The sequence below is a fragment of the Phyllobates terribilis genome, unplaced genomic scaffold (genome assembly GCF_046119375.1).
Source record: "Phyllobates terribilis strain yellow unplaced genomic scaffold, ASM4611937v1 Scaffold_11__3_contigs__length_659146591, whole genome shotgun sequence".
Lineage (NCBI taxonomy): Eukaryota > Metazoa > Chordata > Amphibia > Anura > Dendrobatidae > Phyllobates > Phyllobates terribilis.
In genome coordinates this window covers 118,586,659-118,603,288 of record NW_027362771.1, presented here as the reverse complement: position 1 = coordinate 118,603,288, position 16,630 = coordinate 118,586,659, and the positions used below count along the sequence as shown (strand labels likewise).

Below are 16,630 nucleotides of genomic sequence, written 5' to 3'. Positions count from 1 at the left end.
GCGTACTAATACGGCATGGGTTGTAAAGGGGTTAAGCATGCTTTAAAAATCTTTTTCATATGACAAATGAGTGATTTGCTTGCTCATTGTATGATTCCTGGTTTGCTTAGACAGGCATATAATTGAGAAACATTCATTTGTAGGAATGCTCTTTCACGATTATTGACCTGTCTAAATGGGCCATTAAGGCTGCGTTCACTCACAGCGATCATGCTGTTGCTTTTAACCACAGCTGGCCTATACCACCATGGTTTTTGAACTGTTTCACTGCCAATCACTTTTTTTTTTTAAATCAGATACATTTTTATTCATTTAAAGATAAAATAATGAAATACAACTTCAGTACAATAATTTTCCATTTTCTTATTATCAAAAATAATCCCTCCCTCAACCCCCCTCCCCTTTTACGGACAACAATAAACCTTTATTGTTATACAAAATATGGTTCAATATCACAAAAAAAAATCTTATAACCATTGAAATGTATTTTATAGTGTAATCACCAGATTCTTCCCTCCAAAAGCATTAATCACACCTTCCATGGTGCCCATAGGTTGTCACTGAGTTTGGCGTTTTTCCTTTTTAAATAAATTTTCTCCTCCATCCATACCACATATTCCACCTGCCTTATGTACTCTTGTCTAGAGGGAGGCTCCGTTCACACCCAATACCTAGCTATTACCTTTCTAGCTGCATATAAGAGTCTGGCAATTGCCAGTTTTGCGACATCATTCCCCATAAGTTCCTCCACATATCCCAGCAAGCAAACCACTAGATCTCTAGGAATTATACAATGATACCGTCCTTCAATTAGGGCAACTACTTCAGACCAATAGTTTGCAAGCTTTGGGCAACTCCACATAACATGTAGTATACCGGTGACTTCTGACCCACATCTCGGGCAATCCGAATTCTCCCGTACCCCTATTCTGAACAAAAAATCGGGCGATCTATATGCTCTAAGTACAAGAAGTAGTTGGGACATTCTGGCAGGTTCATTTAGAGATAACTTGGATACATTCCAATATGGACTCCCATTTGTTATCTTCAATGGTACCAACATCTGCTTCCCACTTTTCCTTCGCCAAAACAGGATAGTTCAATAGAAAGGTGTGAAGCAGATCAGCATACACCCTAGATATGACGCCTGTTGTACATCCCCCCCATACAAATATAGTCAATAACGATATCTTTTTGAACAGATAGGTTCCTTATTTTCCTTTGCTTAATAAACGCATGCTTAACCTGTGTATACTAATAGCTGTGTCCGTCTAATAAGTGAAATTCCTCTTTCAGCATCTCTAGGGTTTTGATGTTTTGATTATCCATCAGTTGGTAGATATATTGTATACCCCTTGCCACCCATCCTCTCAGCTCTCCTATTTTATAAAATTCACCTAAGTTTTCATTATCCCAGATAGGAGTATACATAGACATTCCCACTATGCCTCTAATCCTCTTCACCCTCATCCACAGTTTATGGACTAGGCCACAGGTCGGGTATGACCTGCCCATCTTCCCAAAAAGTCCCGACTCTAGGCCCATTACCAATGGACTTTTTTTAAGATGAATTTCCAAAACCGCCTGGATAGTCCCCTTCGCTGCCCTCTGCGCCCACCCTCTAATATGCTGGGACTGTGCTGCCAAAAAATATATCCACGGGTTTGGTAGGGCGAGACCCCCCTCCTCTTTCGGCCTCTGGAGAGTCTCCAGCTTAATCCTAGGTTGTCCTCCACCCCAGACCAGATCCCTAAATATTGCATTAATGCGCTGGAACACTGGCTGAGGAATCCACACGGGGGAGTTATGTAAAACATATAACAATTTGGGCATCAGCATCATTTTAAGAAGATTGGTGCGTCCCACCACCGAGAGGTGCATTTTGCTCCATGTAGATGCTTTATCTTTTAATTTCCCAAGTATCGGGTATACATTCAACTGAAGGTACTCCTTTACTGGTAATGTTATTATAATTCCAAGATACTTAAATTCTCGTACTAATTTGAGTTGTGTACACTCCACCTGTTCAACATCTAAGCCATCCAGGGTATCTATTTCCATAATATGAGATTTATCCCAATTAATTTGTAGCCCAGATAGCAGGCCAAATCTATTGATGATAGCTATTGCACCATGTAATGACGTCTGAGGGTCCTGTAAGAATAATAAAATATCATCTGCGTACAACGCTATCTTCTCCTCAACCATTCCATACCGAAATCCCTTTACCACGTCTGACTGTCTCATTACAGAAGCCAGCAGCTCTATGGCCAGGGCAAATAACAGCGGGGAAAGGGGGCAGCCCTGTCTGGTTCCTCTTGTCATATCAAAATCATGAAAACCGGACCAAATCCCATCAATTGGAGAACAAGCCAGAGATAGCTCCACTCCACACTATCAAAGGCTTTCCGTGTGTCCAATGAGACCACAACTCTATGCCCAGCATTGTAAGCGGCCAATTGCATGTTAAAGAATAGTCGCCTAAAATTAATGGCCGTTGATCTATCTGGCATAAAACCTGACTGATCCGAGTGTATAACACTAGAAACTACACGGCTTAGTCGGTTAGACAATACTTTAGCTAAGATTTTAATATCAGCCGGTAGTAGGGATATGGGTCTATACGAATCTGGCTGTGTCCGGTCCTTATCCGCCTTGGGCAAAACCACCACCGTAGCCTCCCGCATTGACTCCGGTAATTCTCCCACCTCCAGGGCCGTCAAAAACACATCTTTCAATTTTGGCAATAGTACATCTCTAAGATGTGTAACGGGTCTGGGAGGCGGAACCTCTGAGCTACTATACAAGGGGGCGGTCCTTGTAAGGGAGCGGGTGGCGACCAGGCAGGCAGTCACAGCAGGTGACCGGGACAGTCTCTGGAAGAACGGGCAGGAGGTCACGGCAAGTGACCGGGGCAGTCTCTGGATGAACGGGCAGATGGTCACGGCAAGTGACCGGGGCAGTCTCTGGGTGAACGGGCAGATGGTCACGGCAAGTGACCGGGGCAGTCTCTGGGTAAAGGGTTGGTACGACCTGTGGCGGCTGATGGTAGACGTGAGCTCCCAGGTGAGCAGGCGAGAGTCTCTGGATAAACGGGTGGTCACAGCATGTGACGGCGGAGCCTCCAGGAAGACCAACAGACAGGCGGCAGATGAGCGCTCCCAAGTGAGCGGGCAGAAGTCTCTGGACAGGCGGGTGGTCACAGCACGTGACGGCAGAGCCTCCAGATAGGCTAGCAGACAGGCAGCAGATGAGCGCTCCCAGGTGAGCGGGCAGGAGTCACTGGACAGGTAGGTGGTCACAGCACGTGACGGCGGAGCCTCCAGGTAGGCTAGCAGGCAGGTAGCAGATGTGCGCTCCCAGGTGAGCGGGCAAGCTGGTCCATAGACAGACTGACAGGAGTTGTAAGGCAGACCGTCGGACCTCAGGCTAGCAGGCAGGTAGTTGATGTGTGCTCCCAGGTGAGCGGGCAAGCTGGTCCTTAGACAGACTGACAGGAGTTGTAAGGCAGACCGTCGGACCTCAGGCTAGCAGGCAGGTAGCAGAATATCAGGCAGGAATAAGACAGCAAGCTGGCAGGAATCTGGCAGGTATCTGGCAGGTAACTGGCAACGGGACCTGAGGGCTGAAGCAGAGTAGTGAACAGTGCAACAACATTGCTCGGGCACCTCCATTTTGGAGGAGGTGCCTTATATATGGTGAAGTCCTCCGGCCATTGGCCGGAGACTCCTTAGGACGGCGCGCGCGGCCCCTTTAAGAGGGAGGGAGAGCGCGCGCGCCCTAAGCACAGTGGCCGGGAAGGAGCGCGCGCTGCCAGCAGAGCGGGAGGAGGACGCCGGGCACGGAGCAGAGAGGTGAGGGGAACAGCGTCCCTGCCTAGCAGAGGGCAGGGACGCCGGCACTACAAGATGTTTATAGAATTCTGTTGGTAGGCCATCCACTCCTGGGGCTTTATTATTTTCCATTGAAGCCAGAGCTTCCTCCATCTCCTCCGCCGTCAGGGGGACTTCCAAGCTATCCCTAGCCTCCTCACTAAGCTTAGATATCTGGGTTCCCCTCAAAAATTGGTCTATATCATCTCTCGTGTTACTTAATTTAGAGTTATATAGGTCACTATAAAAGTCCCTAAACACCCTCAAGATATCTCATGTTTCAGTGATTAGGGTGCCAGTTGAATCCAGGAGACCATATATATATCCCGGTACGCTCTGCGCTGCCGCTATAATAGACAACAGGTGACCAACTTTTTCACCCTCTTCATAAAAGGCAATTTTTTGAAATTCCCTCTTCTTTTCCCCACTGGCCAGAAATATTTTATCCACCCCTTTTTGAGCTTCCTTCATGATCTGTTGCGCCTCTACGGTGGGGTTAAGCACCAATTCCTCCTCTGCCCTCTTCAGTGCAGCCAATGCCTCTCTTTCCTCCATTCTGCTCTGATTTTTACATCTGGAGATATCTCGGATCAGTAAACCCCTAACATAGGCCTTCATTGTGTCCCACACAGTTCCTATGGCTGTACTTCCCACGTTATTCTGGAAGAATTCTTCCACTTCTCCTGCTATTTTCTGAATATCCACCGTTTCCAGCCATACCGAGTGAACCTTCCACTCTTTCCGTCTACCGTCCCCACATATACCGAACCTCAGCTCTACCAACAAGGGACAATGATCAGAGAGTATCCTGGGTAGATATTCAATATGCATAATGTTTTGGTCAACCATCCCATTTCCCAAGGCTAAGTCTATTCTAGACATAGAGCCATGCGTCGAGGAGTAGCACGAGTATGTCTTCACTCCCATATGTCTCACTCTCCACAAATCTATCAGGCCCACCTCTGACACATACTTAGCAAAGGATGTCTCCTCCTCTCCGTCATTTCTTCCCGGTTGCCTACTAGTTTTGTCCCAAATTTTATTCATTATGTTGTTAACATCTCCAATCAGCAACACAGGAATCCCTGTCCAATGCCTCGTGAGCTCTATAATCTCTTGCAGTTTCGTCCCAGTATATGGCGGTGGAAAATACACTGCCACCATGCAATATAATTTGCCATAAAGTCTGCAGACTAGAAAAATGTATTGCCCATCTTTATCTATTTTAATCTCAACTTCTTCAAATGGAATCCCAGCATGCACCAAGATAGAAACCCCCCTTGCATATACATAATAGGTAGAGTGGTATGCTCTTTGAACCCATTTCCTCGCTAAAGAACCAATTTTGTCACTCGTCAGGTGTGTTCCCATGAGGCAGATAATGGAGGGCCCTTGAGCCATAATATTTTGGAGAATAGCAGCCCGTCTCTTATGGTCCGCCAAACCACGTACGTTCCAGCTTAATACCTTAACCATACCCGCCATTATTTATCAGATTCAACATCTGTGTACTGCCAATCCTTTAATCTTCCTGCTTCACTTGCAAGACCATGAGGCCAATCATAATGGCAGTGGGTCTTGCAGGTGAAACAGATATTTCACTGCAATATTTAGTGATTGTGCAGGGATACAATGGAAAGACGTCAGCAACACAGGATGTGAACACAGCCTAACCTTTCTTGGGACGAATTTCAGATAACCTTTCAATGCAGTTTGGAATACACCACATTATTGCCCATAGTGACTATAACAACAAAATATCACTTAGGAGTAGTGTTGAGCATTCCGATACTGTAATATCGGGTATCGGCCGATATTCGCGGTATCGGAATTCCGATACTTAATTCCGATACTTTTACAATATCGGATACCGGAATCGGAAGTTCCCATAATGCCTGCGCTCTGCAGTGTCTGTGAAGGATGACAAGTTGGATGGCAGCGCTCAGCTGAGATCCAGCCTGTCATCAGAATGCCATCCCAGCGGGGGAGAATTCTCCTGATTGTTTAAAAGCCGGCGGGCGGTAAAAAGCCGCCGGCTTTTAAACAATCACACAGCCCCATACTGCTTCCCCGCAGCCTCCCACCCCGATCCTCCGCTCCCCTCGCCACCTCCAATCCCAATCGTAAATTAGGACCGGGCGGGGAGCGCAGCACCAAGGAGCGAAGGACCCGGGCGGGGAAGCCGGCAGTGAAAAGACTTCACCGCCGGCTTTCCCGTTCTGTGCTGCGCTTTCCCGCCGGTTATTTCAAATGAACAGCTGAGGTATCAGCTGATGCCGATCAGCTGTTCATTTGAAGTCGCTGCGTTGCCCTCAGAGGGTTCATGTGAGTTCATGCTTGACTGCATGAACTCACATGAACTTTCCCACGGCCGCACAGATCAGCCTCACCTCCCAGACCCGTCATGATTAGTGTGTGTGCGGGTGTGTGCGATGTTTGTGCGGGTGTGCGGGGTGTGTGTGCGATGTTTGTGCGGGTGTGTGCGTGCAGGCAGACATAGGCCGATGTGACACTACTACTCCCATCGGCCTATGTCTGTCCCCCGTCCACTCGTGCCAGCAGGATCAGCTCGATGGGAGCAGTAGTTCCCATCAGCCTGATCCTGCTATTTAAATTGCCCTACTGTGTCCCCAATAAATGTTAAATACAGGTCATTGGTGGCCAGTGGTTACCTAAAAGAAATTAGTTCATACATTACCTGTCCCCGCCGATCGCCACCTAAAATAAAGTAAAAAATAAAAAACTACACCTATACTCACCTAGACACCTAATTCCCCGAAGCCATCGATCTCCTGTAATAAAATATAAAATAATAAACCACAACCTTATCCTTACCCCTCCGTAGTAGTCCACGAGTGTCCCATGAAGATCTCCAGTTCAGAGCAGCCACATAGAATGTGACCGCTCTGAACTGCTGCCGCCGCTAGAATGACGGGGCCGTAAGGGTTCACTGGAGTTCAGGCAGCGCTGCTCCGGTTAGCTCCTTTACGGCCCTGCTGTATCGTGAGAAATTCCCACGGTACAGCAGTGCCGTAAAGGAGGTCTCCGGAGCTGCGCTGCCTGAATGCACTCCGGTGACCTCAGTCAGTGGCTCCCGCTGCCGGGAGCGGACGTGTTCCCGGCAGCGTGAGCTTACAGCAGCCATGACAGCTGTCACCATCTCCAGATGTGACAGCTGTGCATGGGAGATCAGCGCAGGAACGTGGACAGGTAACTATTATTTTTAGTAAACTAAGAATTAAATAAAATTGTGTGTTTTATTTCAAATAAATTATTTTTTTCTGGGTGTAGTGTGTTTTTTCTTTTTAACACTTTGTAGGTTAGTAATGGGGGTGTCTTATAGACGCCCATCATTACTAATCTGGGCTTCATGACAGCTGGCGCTGACATGAACCCCAGCCCCATTACCCCCTGCCACCGCACCAGGGCAGCGTGGAAGAGCGAGGCTAAGTGCCAGAATTGGCGCATCCTATGGATGCGCCATTTCTGGGGCGGCTGACGGCTGGTGTTTCTAGCCTGGGAGGGGGCCATTATTCATGGCACCCTTCCTGGGCTATTAATATCAGCCCCCAGCTGTCTGCCTAGCCTTTGCTAGCTATTAAAATAGGGGGGACCTATGGATGCGCCATTTCTGGGGCGGCTGACGGCTGGTGTTTCTAGCCTGGGAGGGGGCCAATATTCATGGCACCCTTCCTGGGCTATTAATATCAGCCCCCAGCTGTCTGCCTAGCCTGTGCTAGCTATTAAATTAGGGGGGACCCCACGTTATTTTTTTGGGGGGGTTCCCCCATTTTAATAGCTAGTAAAGGCTAGGTATTCAGCTGGGGGCTGATATTAGTAGCCTGGGAAGCTCCGTGGGTATTACCCCCTTCCCAGGCTTCAAACATCTGCCCCAGCTGTCTGCTTAACCTCCGCTAGAGCCTAAAATTAAGGGGAACCCCACGCCATTTTTTTTTTAAATAAATCCTTTATTTTAACACTAAATGACAAGTACAGTAATCAACACTGTCACTGTACTTCATATATATGTGACTGACATGTTTCTATCTATCTAATCTATGTGTGAAGCTCTATTCTGTCTGTTATAAATTGTCGGGTACAGATGCTGAATTGCCGGCCGGCTTTTTTAAAGAGACGGTGCACGAAAACACTAATATTTTTTTAAATAAATCCTTTACACTAAATGACAAGTACAGTAAGCAACACTGTCACAGTACTTCATATATATGTGACTGACATGTTTCTATCTATCTAATCTATGTGTGAAGCTCTATTCTGTCTATTATAAATTGTCGGGTACCGCTGCTGAATTGCCGGCCGGCTTTCTTAAAGAGACGGTGCACGAAAACACTAATATTTTTTTAAATAAATCCTTTACACTAAATGACAAGTACAGTAAGCAACACTGTCACAGTACTTCATATATATGTGACTTACATGTTTCTATCTATCTAATCTATGTGTGATGCTCTATTCTTTCTGTTGTAAATTGTCGGGTACCGGTGAATGCCGCTGATGAATTGCCGGCTTTTCATGTCATTCTACATTATTCTTAGTTGTTTTACTTCATGTAGAATTAACCTACAAGGAAAGAAAGGGTTTATTTTCATTCCGGTATTTGTGTCCCATTGACTTGCATTGGTTTCTGGTATCGGAATCGGCGATATCCGATACTTTTTGGGTATCGGCCCGATCCAATCCGATACGATATTTCCTGATATCGGAAGGTATCGCTCAACACTACTTAGGAGTTCTCCCCACCCTGCTTGTTTTTCTCTTTGGATTGCTCTTTTTTTCTACTTTAATTGTTAACACCGTTCATCATTTTTAAGTTCTTTTTTTGTGTTCTTGATATTGGTAGTGTGTTTCCCCTTTGTTCTGCCAATGCACACAAAGCAATTTAACTACCAAATATGTTCTTCTCAAGAAAGATTGCTTAGCAATAAGTACAAGAGGCAAATAACTTCAACAAAACACATAATTGGCACAAGTGAAAAGAATGCCCATGATAACAGCAAAATATCTACTGAAGACTCTACAAAATAGAACATTTCTGTCTCCTTTATTAGAAAAACACTGGACAAGAATGATGGACCCCAGAAAGGAAGCCGCTACTTTCCAAAAATACATTGCGGCAAGTCTCAATTTTGCTAAGACCACATAGATGTTTACAGTTCTTCTGGGAAATTTTTCTTTGGACAGATGAGGCAAGTGAATACCGTACACCGGTATACTGTAGAACCTCATCCCAAATGTGAAACATGGTGGAAGGGATATCACAATTTGGAGCTCCTTTGCTGCTTCAAAGCCTGAAAACCTCCTCACCCAATGTAGAAAGTTATCATCTATTCTTAAGGAACTGATAAGGGCTGAGCATGCAAAGCATCTTATAAATATTGATGAACTGAAACACATTTAGAAAAAAAAAAGAATTGGCCTTATATTATAACTCAATGTTATGCAAATCTTATTTGCAGCAATTGGAAACATTTGAAGGAGATAATTGCTTGTAAAGGGAGATCTATGGATGATTAAATTCAATAAATCACTTACTTTTTCACTACCTTGTAGATGTTTATGTTTTATTACTTTATTTAATTTGTGTTTTTTCATCATTAAGACTTAGATAACAATTAGCCCACATATTTGATTCCTACTCAATATAGTAATATAGGTTATACCAAATGATTCAATTACTATTTTTGCAACTGTAACTCTTCTGTTTACATATTGTGGATTGTCATTATGAAAATCTGTTCTACACACGAATACAATTTTATAGAAATGTGACTGCAATGCAAAGACCACGGCCCCACTATCAGTATTTGGTCAGTATTCGGTCAGTATTGTTTCTCAGGAGTGGGAGCCAAAACTATGTGAGGAACAATCAGAGAAAAGGTCTAATAGAAACAAGTCATCAATTCTGCATTTATCACCCACTCCGTGTTTTGGCTCCCACTCCTGAGAAAAAATATTGACCAAATACTGATAGTGGGGCCGTGACCAAAAGGTGAAATCTGCAATAAAATTCCATGCCAAATTTCAAAAAACAACCCTGATGGATTTTTCATTTTTAAAGGGAATCTGTTACCAGGTTTTGATACCCCATCTGAAAGCAGTATGATGTAGGGGCTGAGATCCTGAATCCAGTGATGTGCCACTTATTGGGCTGCTTGTTGCAGTTTTGATAAATTCAATTTTATCTGCTACAGACTTACCAGTTCTCTGAATGCTGAGCTCTGTATAACCACGCCCACACCACTGATTGACAGCTTTTTTGTGTACACTGTGCATAGGCAGAAAGCTGTCAATCAATGGTAGGGGTGTGGTTATACAGAGCTCATGAAAATAGAGGACCACATGGCAACAGGATTACTAGTCCCCTAGTAATACTCTCCTACTGATAAAACACAATTTTTATCAAAACTACAGGAAGTAGACCAGTAAGTGACACATAGCTGGAATCAGAGTCTCCCTCTCTACATTATGCTGCTCTCAGATTAGATGGCAAACATCTAGTGTCAGATTCCCTTTAATCATGATCCTTAACTTTCCAGGACTGCTATATTGAAGACCTTCCTTTACTCCATCAATTTCCTGACTTCAGGGGCAGCATACCCTTCCTTACTTCCCAGGCTCAGCTGTATTATTTTGAAAGGGGCATGGTATTGCAGCTTCATCCCATTCACGTGAATGTGACTGGGCTGCAGAGAGCTACAATACCACGCACAGTCACTTCAGTTAGCATAACCACTTTAAAATTGTAGTGATTCTAAAAAGTCATCAAAAGGAACAAATCACATAATATATTTTCCTAGTAACTCAAACATTTTTATTTCCTCATTGTATTTTTTGAAATTTTCTTTGCATGATATCTTGGGCTTCCATTTTGCTTGTGTTGATGCTTCTCTACTACGTTAACAGCAGTTTAAACATATGCCAGTGGTCTGGCGATAATTCACTGACTTCTATGGGAGAGATATGTGGGCATGAAAAATTCACCAAATGTTTAAAATATATATGTTTGACCAATAGGTCATTAATAAGGAATTATTTCCTCTAAAGAGTTTTTTTCCTTCACAAAATGTGTAACTCACCCATTTAAGATAATTAATTAGGGGCAGATTCATTAATGTGTTTATGCCACAATTCTGGCATAAAACACCTTAATAAGTCACAACATTTTTGCAGTAGGACATTGCGCAAAAGTATTGCAACTTGGACAAGTTGGGCTGATTGTGCTGTAAGCCAGGAGAGAAGTTGCCCTGCTACTCCCTTGGTGGCCATTAGTTATGTGGTGTTCCTACCGGCTCTTTTCTGTGAACTATGAGAGCAGACACCCCACTGAGAGCGTCTTGAATACATATTTGACCCGTTAACATTCCATGATATCATGTAGCATATCAGTGTGTTTGGACAAGCCGGCTCCACACAGTGCAGATGTCGGCTATATTGCCTAGTTGACATCTGCCTCTTACAGTAGTGATCATCGCCATCTCCAGTTGCTGCTGTTAATCTATTAAAGGCCACTGTCAGTCACAGAGACCGACATTTAAACACAGCAATGTAGACGTTCATTCCGGGTAGCCGAGTGATTGGCATGACAGCCAGGCGCATGGTGAGAAAAAAAGCCCTCTCACAGCCCTATTGATGGAAAAATACAAATGTCATGGGTCTCAGAAAAAGGCAGCATAGACATGTTTGGCATCTCCGTAATCGCACTGACCTGGAGAATCATGTTGTCACGTCATTTTTACTGCCCAATTAACACTATAACAATATAACCCAAACAACAATGGAGGGATTGCGTTTTTTGTCACCATTTTACCACATTTTTTTAAATTTTCCCTTACTCTACATGGAAAAATTAATGGTTTCCATTCAAAGTACAACTCATCCCTCAAAAAACAAGTCCTGTGTCGGCAGAAAAAAATAAAAAGTTATGGCTATTTAAAAAGGGGAGGAAAAAATAAAAGTGCAAAAAACAAGAATAAGCGTCCATTAAGCAATAAAAAAAATTCTCACATTTTTTGAGGCAAAAATGCTGACAAATGCTCAGATACCCGGGCACCTATATAGCCTTCTCACTGACTACTATTGTATGATATGGGGCAGCTTCCTAGCAGAAAACACCTGAAGAATGGTCAGCATGGCGCCTGAAAACCTGAAGAATGGTCAGCATGGCGCCTGAAAACCTGAAGAATGGTCAGCATGGGATCTGAAAACCTGAACAATGGTCAGCATGGGGTTTGAAAATCTGAAGAATGGTCAGCATGGGGTTTGAAAATCTGAAGAATGGTCAGCATGGGGTTTGAAAACCTGAAGAATGGTCAGCATGGCGCCTGAAAACCTGAAGAATGGTCAGCATGGCGCCTGAAAACCTGAAGAATGGTCAGCATGGCGCCTGAAAACCTGAAGAATGGTCAGCATGGCGCCTGAAAACCTGAAGAATGGTCAGCATGGCGCCTGAAAACCTGAAGAATGGTCAGCATGGCGCCTGAAAACTTGAAGCAGTTAAAAGTCCTGAGCATAAGAACAGCACGTCACATTTCTATAAAAAAAAAAATGGAATAAATCTTTTGAGCGTTTATCAGCACTTTTTCCTGCATTTTTTGTAATGGAGCTGCTTATCAAAAAATGCAGCCAAACTAAAAATTGTGTGAACATACTACGGTGCCAAGAAACGTTTTTATTATTGTATGTGCACCTCCACATCTGCTTACTTGCACCATTTACATACACAACCTGTATCTATTTCTGTAAATGCCTCCAAAAGCAGCCCGATGTAAATAAGCCTGGTTTACTGGTAATATCCCTCTTCATGGTATAACATCACTCAGCCTCTTGGTGCCTGATTATGCCGCTTCCTCCCGGGGGGTAGACTATGTGCACTTCCTGCAATGGAGATTGCGACACTAACAGAACAAAACTACAACTCCCATAAGGGCTTTCGCGGTCACGTGGTCCCGTTCCAGGCAGGGATTGGCTTGTTTTTGATCCTTCTCGTGTGTGAGCCGTCACATTTTGCCGTCAGTGTGCGCTGCCCGTGTAACTGTCATCATGTCGGACCCCAGCTCGTTCTGTTCCCCGGAGCAGTTCATCACCCGGCACCTGAGCCTGCACCTGAGAGTGGACTTCAGTACACGCGTGATCGCCGCCTCCAGTGCCCTGACCGTGCGCTGCCTGCAGGACTCGCTCTCCAGCTTGGTACCTGTGCCTGTGTATATAGTGCATGTGTATAGTGCATGCTCCGCTTCATCTGTGTAGGCAGCAGGAGATCCGGGCGCAGACTGGCTGCATTCACCATTGGTGGCTCCAGCTCTGTGGTGACCTGTATATTAGCTGTGCAGTATACCTATGACGATCGTTAACGGTCCAGGCATAAAACAGTCGTCTGTGTAACTAAGGATCGCTTGTGACTGCTGGGACTTTGCTCCATTGGGTGTAACAGGGACAGATTGTGTCAGGGCAGATTCGATCTATTTCTCAAGTGATGGTGATTGTCAGTACAGTGACTTTTACCCACTGGCAGATGTTGCTCCTCTCACTGTTCTGGGTCCCAGCGGTTGCACCTCCTGGGATCGGGTGATCTTAGGAGATCCCCCTATAAATGGCACTCAGCAAATCTGTACACTGAGCCTGCTGACGATCCTCCAGGCTATGTCAGATCTCTATTACTGTTAGAATATCAATTATTGAAATTCTGGAATTATCTATAGCAAATATGGCTGAACATATCCAGTGTCCATCTATAGAGGCTGTATTACGCTTTTGTTCCAGAATAGCTTCTGTCCTTCTCTACCTATATTACGTCATCACTACAACAACTGCACATCTGAACAGTAGATTAGTACTTAAGCTGCCATATTTTGTACCTCTTAAACAGGATAAGTCTTTGCTTTGGCATGACCTCCAGTCTGTGCCATGAGTTGTGCCAACACACACCCTGCACACATCTGTGATTGTCCCCTTCTGATACGGCATCTACAGTTATCACTAGAAGTGATTTTTCTTGTACGTGAGAAAAGTGACCTGATATTGGATTCGATTTTGATCAGTGTTCAGTCAGATTTTACAATCCGTTTTTCCCATTTGTTAAACTAATGAAGGTTTCTCAAGCTTCCCTATTGATATACTTAGAGATCATAACGTTTGGTAAAACGATCTAATTACTGATCACAAAAAAAACTATACCAGCAAACTTAATGTTAAAATGATGTAAATTTATTGTCAATAAATTCATACAAACACAAAAAGGATAAAAGGCACCTCCAACTGTGAGGGAATCAAGGTAATATTTGACCTCGACTACAAGGCTTACACTCACATTGAGGTATATAGCCAAGTCAAATGAACCTATCAATCTCCCTAAAGTGCAGTATATAAGACAGTGCTTAATCACCCATGGAGATAGTAATAGTAGACTGGGAATATCATGCCATACCTTAATACAATAGCCGTAGTGATGCTGTCAGTATAGGACCTGGTCCCTCCACCTCTACGCACGTTTCGTCGTTAGACTTCCTCAGGGGATGTGCGTTTTGAATGGGTGAGTGAGTTTGATCCATGACTTGGCTCAAAAATGGCCATGTCTCCCTTTTGTTTATTTTCCGGACACCCCACTAAAAAGAAGAATGTGAACAGCCCCATAGACTACATTGGGCTCCTGTGCTATCCGTGAAAGACACAAAACACTGTCTGAATGAGGCCCAAGAGATGATTGGCACATAACATTCCCTATGTACTGCACATAGTCACATTCAGCCGTTCCCTCTTCTTTGGATTTATCGGTGCAGGTTAATAATATAATGTCTCAGAATTATTTATATAATCTGTTTTATTACAACATTGTAGCTTCTCTGTATTCGCTGCACTTCCTTGCCAAGAATTTTTGTTTTTAAGTGTAGCAGTTCTTTGCTGTGTTGATTTAGTGCTTTGTAATTTTATACTTTGTAACTTTAGCACTTTAGTTTCTTTTTTGGTTTAGTGTTATGTATCTCTCAGGATTGTCCAACTCTGTTTTCTTTCTTCACCATCAATATTGTGTGTTTATAGGTAGCTGGAGTTATCCAAGGCTGGCTATGCACCATAGATGGCTGTCAGCCAACTGCAATTTCTCCTTAAAAGGGAAACTGTCACCCCAGATATAGGGTTAATCTGCAGCTACCAGAAGAAAATGCGCTTTATTTCTTAGTTTCCTCCAGCTTTAAACTTGCAATAGATGAGTCCCGTGTACCTCTCTGTTGTCCGTGCACACTTCGTGCAACCCTTCACAGGGGTGTAACAATACAGAGGAACCAGGGCTCCAGACGTCCTCCTTTTCGTAACTATTAATGCAGAGAAATTTGGTCGCTTACGGCCTTTAACAAGCCATTGCATATGTTTTTCTAAGGCTTGAACAAGGCCCTGTGTGCCTGAAACCTTGTAATTTTTTTCTGCACTAATAGATACCAAAGGGAGGACATCTGGTGCCCAGCCGCCATCTCTAAGTCATAGAGGCAGTGCCCATAGCAGCCTCAGTCACTGCTCACTGTACTGTTGGTGGTGGCTGTAGTCACGCCCTGGGACTTAAATGACATCTGCCTCTGCCCTGATACTCTGCAGAGCAGCTGTCAGTGATTACTGTCTCCGCTCACGGTACAGTATAGTGAGCGGTGACTGTAGGTGCTCCGGTGGCTTTCAGTATTGGGGACGTGCACAGAGCGGCTTCAGTCACCTCTCACTATTCTGTAAGCGGAGGCGTTAATCACCCACGTCATCTGGATCGTCAGCAGGCTCTGCAGAGTATCAGGGCAGAGTCGGATGTCATTCAAGTCCCGAGGCGTGATTACAGCCGCCACCAACAGTACTGTGAGCAATGACTGAAGCCGCTCTGGGCACCGCTTCTGACTTAAAGTTGGCTGCTAAGAGGACAAATAAAGTTCATTTTCTCCAGGTAGCCGCCCTTTCAGTAAGACGGCTGGACGGCTTTGTAACACTATTAACCTACAGAATAACCCTATATCTGCAGGTTAATAGCATTATCCGAGGTGACAGGTTTCCTTAAACCCTCCACTTCCTACACATGAACACTCAGCCAAGTGCGCATATGTTCCCCATAGAAAGAAGGGAATGATCTGCTGCTGGACACCGCTGGTGGTGGCTTAGATCCCATGAGAGCAAAGGCATGAGCATTATAATCTAACATGGCCCAATCCTTCTTTTCCATTACTTCTGTCATCAGGGAAGAGTCTGGACACCCTCTATATGCATTAGAAGATGGTCAGATCCCACCAAAATGTGCCGTTCTTTGTTTCTCATAAAGTACGCTGTAGGGGACTAAGCTTTTTGACACAGTTAAAAAATAAAAAAAAATTTAGGCGAGAACCTTGGGGGCATTTTTTTTATTTCAGAATGCCAATCCCCTCTGTTCACTGTCTTCTGTATTCCTATGTACTGACGTGACTGGAGCTTAGCTACCATACCAGGGAGAGCCGTGGCCACTGATCACACACCGGTCACATGCCCTAGGAGTATATTATCTGTTTAATCTCAGATTAACCCTTTAGCATTCTTACCGTACCCCAGTTTGCACTTCTTCCTTATGTGCTTATCTCTATATATTTTTTTTCTTCTTCTCTATAGATCTTGGACACCAAAGATCTCACTATCAAAAAAGTTTCTCTAAATGGTCAAGAGGCAAAATTTTCTCTTGGGGCAGCTCACAGCTTTAAAGGCACACCACTGGAAATCACCCTTCCATCCCCCCTGACCAGGTA

General features: G+C 44.4%; 2 protein-coding genes across 4 annotated transcripts in view; one reads left to right on the top strand and one right to left on the bottom strand.

Annotated features, from left to right (window-relative positions):
• Positions 1-16,630, bottom strand: part of CUNH12orf75 (chromosome unknown C12orf75 homolog) — a 197,416-nt gene that overhangs the window by 88,844 nt on the left and 91,942 nt on the right. The window lies entirely within an intron of this gene.
• Positions 12,861-16,630, top strand: part of LTA4H (leukotriene A4 hydrolase) — a 39,068-nt gene continuing 35,298 nt past the window's right edge. The window contains exons 1-2 of the mRNA XM_073651561.1: positions 12,861-13,079; positions 16,497-16,627. Coding sequence (XP_073507662.1) covers positions 12,933-13,079; positions 16,497-16,627 — 278 coding nt within the window. The 5' untranslated portion in view covers positions 12,861-12,932. The remainder of the gene's footprint in view (positions 13,080-16,496; positions 16,628-16,630) is intronic.